Genomic DNA, 10,052 nt, shown 5'->3' with positions numbered 1-10,052 from the left:
TTCATTTCTCCACTTCTGCTAAGTCTCCTTTATTAGATCCCCAGGGCTATCGGGTCTTCTACTAGCCACATGTGCCTTCAACGTCATTTACAGTCTGCCGTGGGAGATCTTCCAAAATGTCCCCCGAGAATCTGCGCTTCCTGCCACTTGATCCGATGAGTGTCTCCTGTCTCAGTGGAACATGAAACCTCGCTGTGACGTGGTTGGTAGGTACGAGTGGTGGTCTGAGATTCCCAAGCCCAGCGTTAAGAAGGTCTGCCTGTGGACTTCTGGAAACCCAGAGAAGCCCACATGCAGCCCAGCCTTTGCCATGTAGAGAAAACACATGACAGGGTCCCCATGAAGAAGCCACACTGAGAAGCACACACCCATACGAAGAGGGTGATGGACCCATGCATCTCGCTCGGTGTTGTCCTTGGCCATCTGTCAGGATTCATTGTCAACTTGATTGCACTTACAGTTGTCTACAGGGACCACACTTCTGGGTGCATCTGGGGGAATGTTCTCCGAGAGGGTAAACTGAGGAGGAGAAAACCCACCCTGAGTGTGGGCAGCTCCATTCTGTAGGCTGCAGACTCACGCTGATAAAAAGGAGAAAACAACCTCAGATCCATCTCCCTCTACTTCCCTCCCAACTGCAGACATGTGGTGACTTCCTGCCTCATGCTCACAGCGGCCACAGATCCCCACCATGCTGGGCTGTATCCCCTCAAACTGTGAGCCAAAACCAAACCAATCCTTTTGGTTGCTTTATGTCATGTATTTTGGCCCAGCAAGAAGAAAATTTAAGTCGTATCTCAGGTATCTAACTCTAGCCTAGGCACCAACTGAGAGCCCCCAAGGAGACCAGTCCAGCTGAGTGCAGTCAACCCAGAGACCCTTGAAGGAACACGACAGTGGTAATAACAGCTACTGGGTTTGGTGGTGACTCGTTAATAGATAGCTTGAACAGAAACCCAGGTTAGTAGAAGACCGAGACATGGGACTGGAGAGATGGCTCAGAGGTTAAGAGCACTGGCTGTTCTTCCAGAGGTCCTGAGTTCAATTCCCAGCACCCACATGGTGGCTCACAGCCATCTGTAATGAGATCTGGCAACCCTCTTCTGTATACATAATAAATAAATAAATAAATAAATAAATAAATAAATAAATAAATAAATCTTTAAAAGAAGAAGAAGACTGTGGTTCTCAACCAGTGGGTTGTGACCCCTTGTGGGGGGTCAGACGACCCTTTCACTGGGGTCATATGTCAGATATCCTGCACATCAGATATTTACATGATGATTCCTAACAGTAGCACAATTACAGTTGTGAAGTAGCAACAAAAATGATTTTATGATTGGGGGTCACCACGACATGAGGGACTGTATTCAAGGGTCACAGCATTAGGAAGGTTGAGAACCACTACTCTGAGCCCTGCTTTTCCAGTCTTGAGACAGAGATAATAACAACACCTCACTCGGCTTATGTGAAGATAAACTGAGGCCACACATGGAAATTGATGGGACGCTAACCCACTCGAGCATGCGGCTCGGGCAGGGCCTTGCCCTTCTCCCCATTCCCTCGGCCTTACTGGAAATCATGAGATTACATTCCTAAAGCTAGCCACCAAGGGCTATTCCCTTATGGGCCACTCCCTCCTTCTGAGGCTGACCACCAAGGTCCAGCTATCAAAAGCCCCCTTTGGGGTTAGGGATTTAGCTCAGGGGTAGAGCCTTGCCTAGCAAGCGCAAGGCCCTGGGTTTGGTCCTCAGCTGGGGGTGGGGAGCCCCCTTTGGCTCACCTAGTTAACATGCCCACTTAAAATTAAACACCTCACCCTAACACGGGGTTCCCCCTTTACCTTTATAAACCACCATAGGCTCATGTCCCCTGTCTGTCTCCTCTCTATCCAGAGGCAGTCCTTTGTCTCTCTGGGACAAATACCCCTTCCTCCTCTCCCTTGTCCCCTGCTCCTTCTCCCCCCCCCATCCCCACCCCCTCCACCACTGCATCCTAGCCCATTCTAACACAGACCTCCCTTTTCCTCTTCTTAAAATCCCACCTGCAAGGTCATTGGCTGCTGTTTTTCTGTCTGAGTCAGAAAAACACTTCAACTTTTCTTCCCCCGATTAATAAAGGAGCTTCTCTGTGAAAACAGGTGTTTGGGTGTGGTTTGTGCCTAATCTGGGGTCCAGAAGAAGTTCCCACTGTTTGGGGGTGGGGGGTGTCTCCTTCAGAAATCCCAGTTCAAGGCCTGATGCACAGCGAGGGGTTAAGGGACAGCTGGTATTCTTAGTTTACTTCTGTAGTGTTGGGGACCAAGCTCGGTCTCTGTCACTGAACCATAGTCCTGGCCCGATTATGTTCATTTGCTCAATTATTTTGTTCTGTTTGTTTCTGAGACAAGGTCTCCATATATAGCCATAACTGACCCAGAACTCAATATGTAGACAAGGTTGGCCTCAAACTCAAAGAGATCTGCCTGCCTCTGTCTTCCCAATGCTGGGATTTAAAGCATGTGATAGCACCCCTTGGCTTTATTTATTTATTCATTTATTTTTAATTAGTTAATTTTGTTGGCTTTTTGTTTGTTTGTTTTTGTTTTCTGAGACAAAGTTTCTCTATATAACAACCTGGCTGTCCTGGAACTTGTTTTGTAGACCAGGCTGGCCTCGAACCCATAGAGATCCACCTGCTTCTGCCTCCCCAGTGCTGGGATTTGCTGCCACCAACCCCCCGGCCCCTGTTGTTTGTTTTTGGGACAGGGTCTATGTAATCCTCCTGGCTGGCCTGCAATTCACCAAGTAGACCAGGCCGGCCATGAACTTGCAGTGATCCTCCTGCCTCTGCTTTCTTCCTGAGTTCTGGGCTCTCAGGCAGATACCACTACGCTGTATTGAACTTCTAAAAACTGTTTGCTGGATGCAGTGCAAACATGTATAGCTCCAGTTACCCAGAGGGCTGAGGAAGGAGAGTCCCTTGACACAGGAGCTCAAGATTAGCCGGGGAACATATTGAGACCCTTCACATTTGAAAAATTAATTATTTAAGCCGGGCGTGGTGGCGCATGCCTTTAATCCCAGCACTCGGGAGGCAGAAGCAGGTGGATCTCTGTGAGTTCCAGGACAGCCTGGTCTACAAAGTGAGATCCAGGACAGCTAGGGCTACACAGAGAAAACGTCTCAAAAACACCAAAAGAGGAAAAATTAATTATTTAATTAGTGATAACTTCTGAGTGCCATGGCACACTGCCATGTTGTCCCACCCAGTGTCGGGGCTCATGTTGGTTTTTGAGAGTCATACTTGTGAGGGTCATTTCCTTTCCACCAGACTGGAGGATCACGGCCTGACTCTGTAATGATTCGTTCTAACAAGTTTCTGTACAGCTCATGCACCGGTAAGAAAGAAAAAGAAAAAAAAAAACATAGAAAAGAAAGCCCAGCGCAAGACAGGGCGTGCCCTCCAGAGGTGGGAAGACTGGAAATTCCGTACCAGGCCCTGGCACCTAGAGGCCTCAATTTACATTCCCTCCGAGTAGCTCCCAATTTCCTGTTTAGACGCTTTGAATGTGAGCATTGTAGGGAGGCTGGGGGTGGGGATTGGGGGGAGGGGAGGCATCACCTAGTTCCTCAGTTTCCACAAGAGGAAGCTGAGCGGTCAAGTGAGGGGCTTCACAGCTCCCTAAGGAGCCAGAATCAGCTACCAGCTTTTCTCCTTTCCCAAACTTAACTATTTGTTGTTACCCTCCTTTTATCTGGGGTATATTGGGAGGGGGGTGGTGGTGCACGCCTTTAAACCTAGCAGAGGCAGGTTGACCTCTGAGTTCAAGGCCAGCCTGGTTTACAGATTGGGTTCCAGGACAGCCAGGGCTACATAGAGAAACCTTGTCTCTAAAAAAGAACACCCACAACCCCCAAAAAAGATTTATTCATGACTGTCTGGTTTCATTTCTGTTTGCTGTGAGAAAATGCCCTGGCCAAAAGCAGCGTAAGGGGGAAAGGGGTTTATTTCAGTTTGTCACTGTAGTCCCCTTTGTGGGGAAGTGAAGCTGGGAAGTCGAGGTAGCTGGTTACACGGCATCCACACTCTAGAGCAGAGAGAAATGAGGGCATGCAGCCTTGCTTGCTTGCTTGACTCAATGCTCAGCTCAGCTTCTCTGCTCTTACACAGCTCAGGACCCCCTGCCCAGGGAATGGTGCTGCCCACAGTGGGCTGGGTCTTCCTACATCAATTAACTTGATTAGGATAATCCCCTACAGATATACTCACAGGCAAACCCAATATAGACAATCCCTTATTGAAACTCTCTTTCCAAATGATTCTGGGTTGTGTGAAGTTGACAATTAAAGCCAACCATTATAATGGCTTTTCTTCTTCTTCTTCTTCTTCTTCTTCTTCTTCTTCTTCTTCTTCTTCTTCTTCTTCTTCTTTTTCTTCTTCCTCCTCCTCTTCTTCTTCTTCTTCATCTTTTTCTCCTCCTCCTCCTCTTCTTCTTCTTGTTTGCCTTTGTCTATCCTGAGACAGTATCTCAAGTAGCTCAAGCTAGCCTTGAATTCTGATCTTTCTGCCTCTATCTTCCAAATACTGGGATTATTACAGGATGCCCAGCTTTATTGTTTAAATTTTTATTTTAGAAGGGGGAGGGGGGCTGGCAAGATGGCCTGGTGGGTAATGCGCTTACTGTGTAAACACGGGGATCTGTGTTCAGATCTGCAGCACCCATATGTGAAGGTAGGCGCAGCAGCACATGCCTGTCACCCCAGTGGGGTCAAGATAGGTGGCTCCAGGGAATTTGTGGGCTAGACAGGAGTTCTGGGTTTAATAAGAGACCCTGGCTAAAAAAAAAAAAAAAAAAAAGTAGACAGCAGCTCAAGAAGCCATTCAAAGTCGGCCTTCAGTCGCCACACGAGCACACACAGGCAAGTGCGCCTGCGCGGACATGTATGCGTGCGCACCACACACTTACAAAACTCTAACTTAGGAAGGAGTCTCCCTTGCAGACTCTGGATGCCGGAAATAATTAGTACTAGTAGTTTCTCTGACTCTTAGTCCACAAACCCCGAAAAATTACGTTATGGGTGTTGTGCGAGTTACTTTCATGTCATTGTGACCCAAAATGTGACAGTAACAACTTAGAGCAGAGAGGTCTGTTTTGGCGTAAGGGTCACAGTCCACTGTGACACAGAGGAGTGTGATGTCAGGAGCAGATCAGTCCATGGTGACAGGAACGCAGGGCGGCAGGAATGTGGGGCGGAGCTCGCTCCTCACGTAGACCAGGAGGAGAGGAGTGTGCAGGCCTTAACCAAAAGTGGATATAACCTTCCAGGCTCTGTCCCTAGTGACCTGTCTCTACCAGCTGCCATCCCCAAAGGTCTCCAGGCTCCCCAAAACAGCATCAGCAGCTGGGGACCAAGTGTTCAAACCTGGGAGCCTGCAGAGGGACCCTTTACATTCAAACCACAACACATGCCATCCATCCTTAAGTCCACATTTTTCCAGGGAGGAAGCACCACCAAGCATACGCAGGCAGAAAGGCAAGCGTTAATGCCAGCTAAGGCTCAAGGCAATCGCAGAAGAGGCAGAGGTCAGGCCTGGTGCTCGAGGCCAGCCTGGGCTGCAGAGGGAGATGCTGTCTCCAAACTTGTTTAAGGGGCTGGGGAGATGGCTCAGTTAAGAGCACTTGCTCTTGCAGAGGACTTGAATTCAATGGCCAGCACCCATATCAGGGGCCTCGTATCCACCTGTAACTACTGCTTCAGGGAACCTGACGCCTGCTTCTGGTCTCTGAGGGCACCAGCACTCACATGCACACACCTACACCAAGACACACACACACACATTTTTTGAAAAGTAAATGTTTCAAAAATCTTTTAAAAAATACAGTATCGTTTGGCAAAACGGTGTATTGAGTAAAAGCGCTGGCCGCCAAGCGCGATGGCCTGAGTTCAATACCCAGGCAGGAGGGAACTGATTATTTCAGGTTCTCCTCTGACTTCTACACATGTGCCGTGGCATTTATCCCCTCTCTTTCCAAATAAATGGATGTAATTACAGTTTTCCAATAAATGATAAATAAATGAAAAGTAGTATACCACAAGGATGAGGGCAGAGGCTTGGGGGTCTGCCAGATTCAAACCCAAGTTCCGCTGGGTTATCCTGGGCGGGTTCCCTCTTTGAACTTCACTTGCCTCGTGTGGAAGTCATAATCAACAAGAGTTTTTGGTCCGTGGGCTACAGAGGATAAAACAAGATGACACACTTAAAGCGTGGGCTGCGGAGATGGTGGCTCAGCTGTTAAAATCACTGGCTGCTCCTGCAGAGGACCCAGGTTCTGTTTCCAGCACCCACATGGTGACTCACAACCGTCTATAACTCTAGTTCCAGCGGATATGACGCCCTCTTACGGCCTCCTTGGCCATACCACACACTGCAACATGTGGTGTACATCATATTCTGACACAGACCAACACTCAAAAACAATGACTCTTTGAGGCATGGAGGCTGGCACACTGGAAACTGCAGTGTGGGCACCACTGACCTCAAAACTCCCGTCTACATGCTCACTGTTTCTGTAAGTATCGCTAACCCTATAGGAACCCAAGATTAGGTCACCCTGGGTCTAGTTTATAAAGGTCTATCAAATGCCATTAGTGGGTTCTGGGTATGCAACTAAAGGGATACATTTCCAATTTCTAACTCAAAATAGAGCAACAAAAAATTAAAAAACCTTATGCATGATATATATATATATATATGCCAAAATACTCATTGGAGATCCTCTATAGGATAACAACCACACTTTAAAAAAAAAGGTGGTGGGAGGGAAGAAAAGGAAATGCTGTCTTTCTGCAAGGCAGGGCTCACATGCTCTTGGGGCTTGAAATCCAAATCTAATTTGGCTCATACCACACAGCCAGGCACGGTGCTCCATGCCTGCAATCCCGGGACTCGGAAAGCAGAAGCAGGAAGATGGACAATTTAAAGCCAGCTGGGGCGACATAGCAAGATTCCGAGAGAGAGAGAGAGAGAGAGAGAGAGAGAGAGAGAGAGAGAGAGAGAGAGAGAAAAGAGCATGGTGCTAAAGGGCTGAGTCAGCAGTTAACAGCACCTTGCACCTGCAGAAAACCTGAGTTCAGCTCCCTGCACCCACATCAGGGGGCTCGCAACTGCCTAGAATGCCAGCTCCAGGGTATCCAGGAGCCTCTGGGCACCTGCAGTTACATGTACCCACCCCGACACACATGCCTACATATAATTGAAAACAAAAGTAAATCCTAGAAAGAAAAGAGAGAGAGAAGAGACTGTAGACAGATTACTAATGCATGTGTTACTAATATAACATATTACCAAATTTCACGTGAATTCTTAGGTTTCTGAAAGCCTTGCTGTTCATTTGGCACAGTGCAAGATTACTGTCATTGTTAATTTGTCAATTAGGTGAACCAAGCAAATGGCAGTGAATGAAACCTCCAAGGCCAGTTAACTAACCAGTGTGCATGCGTGCAGCCTTCAGAAGGAATGCCCCAGATGTTACTCATTCACAATGGACAGTCTGCTTGCCTAAACTTATCCTTTACATTTAGAAAAATTTGTGGGTTCCCGTCTGCCTGAGGGATTTTTTTTTATTACTTGTTTATGCAAACAGCAAATTGCATAAGAGCCTTGCTAGCTTTTTTTTTTTTTTTTTTCCTTAAATGATTTCGTAGTTTCCTGGTAACCATGCAGTCATCTCTTTCAACACCCTGACATGACATAAAGCTGAGGGCTGAACCACACGTTCACCACACAGACACACACTTGCCTTGAGCCTTTGCTAGGTGAGGTGCTCTGGGGCCGACCGAGCAGCAACACTCATGAGCAAACAGAACCACTTTCTGATGATAAATGGCAAGAACTGCTGTGTGTTCCGAGATGAAAACATTGCCAAAGTCTTGCCGCCGGTGTTGGGGCTGGAGTTTGTGTTCGGGCTCCTGGGCAATGGCCTTGCCCTGTGGATTTTCTGTTTCCATCTCAAGTCCTGGAAATCCAGCCGGATTTTCCTGTTCAACTTGGCTGTGGCTGACTTTCTCCTGATCATCTGCTTGCCCTTCCTGATGGACAACTATGTCAAAAAGTGGGACTGGAGGTTTGGAGACATCCCTTGCCGTCTGATGCTTTTCATGCTGGCCATGAACCGGCAGGGCAGTATCATCTTCCTCACGGTGGTGGCTGTGGACCGGTACTTCCGGGTGGTCCATCCCCACCATTCCCTGAACAAGCTCTCCAACCGGACGGCGACCATCATCTCTTGCTTCTTGTGGGGTATCACCATTGGCCTGACCGTCCATCTCCTCTATACGAACATGATGACCCGCAATGGCGATGCAAATCTATGTAGCAGCTTCAGCATCTGTTACACCTTCAGGTGGCACGATGCCATGTTCCTCCTGGAATTCTTCTTGCCCCTAGGCATCATCCTGTTCTGCTCGGCCAGGATCATCTGGAGCCTCCGGCAGAGACAGATGGACAGACATGCCAAGATCAAGAGGGCTATCAACTTCATCATGGTGGTGGCTATCGTCTTCGTCATCTGCTTCCTGCCCAGCGTGGCTGTGCGGATCCGCATCTTCTGGCTTCTCTACAAAAACAACGTGCGGGACTGTGATATCTACTCCTCAGCAGACCTGGCTTTCTTCACCACTCTCAGCTTCACCTACATGAACAGCATGCTGGACCCGGTGGTCTACTATTTCTCCAGTCCATCTTTCCCCAACTTCTTCTCTACGTGTATCAACCGCTGCCTTCGGAAGAAATCACTGGGCGAAGCGGAGAATAACCGGAGTACAAGTGTGGAGCTCACGGGGGACCACAGCACAGTCCGAAGTGTCCCAGAGGCGTTAATGACTGACCCCAGTGAGCCGTGCAGCCCCTCTTATCTGGCCACAACATCTCGTTAAGCCACTACGCCAAAAAAAAAAGGGAGGTTGCCACTCAGGCCTGAGCTCTCTGGAGAGACGGTTTGGCCGTTTTGCACGGAGTAACATCATGAGACTTGGCTCGCACTTTATTGGAACTTGGAGATTCAGAGAATGTGATTTAGAGAAACGCCGTGGTGGAGTGAGCAGCTTGGTTGCAAGGTGCTGCCATAGAAATCTCAGAGGATCAGAAAGTGAAGTTTCCAGGTGGCAGAAACTTCTTAGTCTCCCAAGCCTGCAGGGCTGAAGAGGACTGAGTCCTCTGTGGAGTTTTGAGCCCCAGACACACCCATCCGTACCTATGACTTCTTGGCTTCCTTCCTGTCTGCTCAAAGCCTCGGATGGTCCTTCAGCCCCTAGGGTCCTACCTAGCCTGTCTGTGGGCTCCAGTGGGGACAAAGAGAGCCAAGAAGCTGGAGAGGACCTCTACCCAGGTGTCATTGAACAAGCCAGTAGGTCACCTGGGTTCTGTGGAACCAGTTCACTTTTCAGCCAGACTTTAGCAGAAACGGAGGAGGGGATGGAGATTCAAAAGCTTTGATTGTTCTCAGAGTCTCCAATGGTGGTAAGAAGGGGTTAGGATAGCCCCAGGAGGGACCGGACTAACAGTGTTGGAGGGAATTGAACAATCAGCAAGAAATTCAGCCGTGTAGTTCAAAGGCTTCGGGGAAGACAGCTGCTTCCCTTCTCTGTTTTCTTTTTCAAAGGGGTTTAAAAGTGTCCGTGGTTAAAAGGGAGCGGGGTGGAACTCCTCCTGGGTTCATTTGCTTGTGTTTCTGTATTTACATCTACCGTTTCAATAAATTTCAACAGGAGACGGTCTGCGGCGGCATTTGTCTGGGTTAGAGTTCACAGCAATGGGTTTACTACTTAAGACCTATGTGGGCTATGAACTATATCCTAGCAGAAAAATCCGGTGTGCTGCAAAGCACTGAAGGGCACAGAGCTCTGTCATGAGACAGCTGAGGGGGTGGGGTGGGGAGAAACATAAGGCCGTTGCATTTGGGGAGGCTGTATAGAAGAGTTTGCAAATGGAGTTTCCCCCTTTACAGTTTGGTGAGTGTTGCTATGAATAGCTGCACATTAAAAAAAGAATCAGACCACAGTGTGATTTTT

General features: G+C 48.3%; 1 protein-coding gene across 1 annotated transcript; it reads left to right on the top strand.

Annotated features, from left to right (window-relative positions):
* The first annotated feature begins 7,774 nt into the window (after positions 1-7,774).
* On the top strand, positions 7,775-9,746 carry LOC131898252 (hydroxycarboxylic acid receptor 2). Its single transcript, XM_059249366.1, has one exon. It carries the CDS (start codon positions 7,836-7,838, stop codon positions 8,916-8,918), a length of 1,083 nt encoding a protein of 360 aa, XP_059105349.1. The 5' UTR covers positions 7,775-7,835; the 3' UTR covers positions 8,919-9,746.
* The last annotated feature ends 306 nt before the right edge of the window (positions 9,747-10,052 follow it).

This window comes from Peromyscus eremicus, chromosome 23 (assembly GCF_949786415.1).
Source record: "Peromyscus eremicus chromosome 23, PerEre_H2_v1, whole genome shotgun sequence".
In the NCBI taxonomy this organism is placed as follows: domain Eukaryota; kingdom Metazoa; phylum Chordata; class Mammalia; order Rodentia; family Cricetidae; genus Peromyscus; species Peromyscus eremicus.
The sequence above is the reverse complement of the archived record's forward strand: the minus strand, read 5'-3'. Positions and strand labels throughout refer to the sequence as shown.

Bases quoted from the DNA above. Each gene is read 5' to 3' on its own strand.
- LOC131898252 (XM_059249366.1), top strand. From the start codon at position 7,836: ATGAGCAAACAGAACCACTTTCTGATGATAAATGGCAAGAACTGCTGT.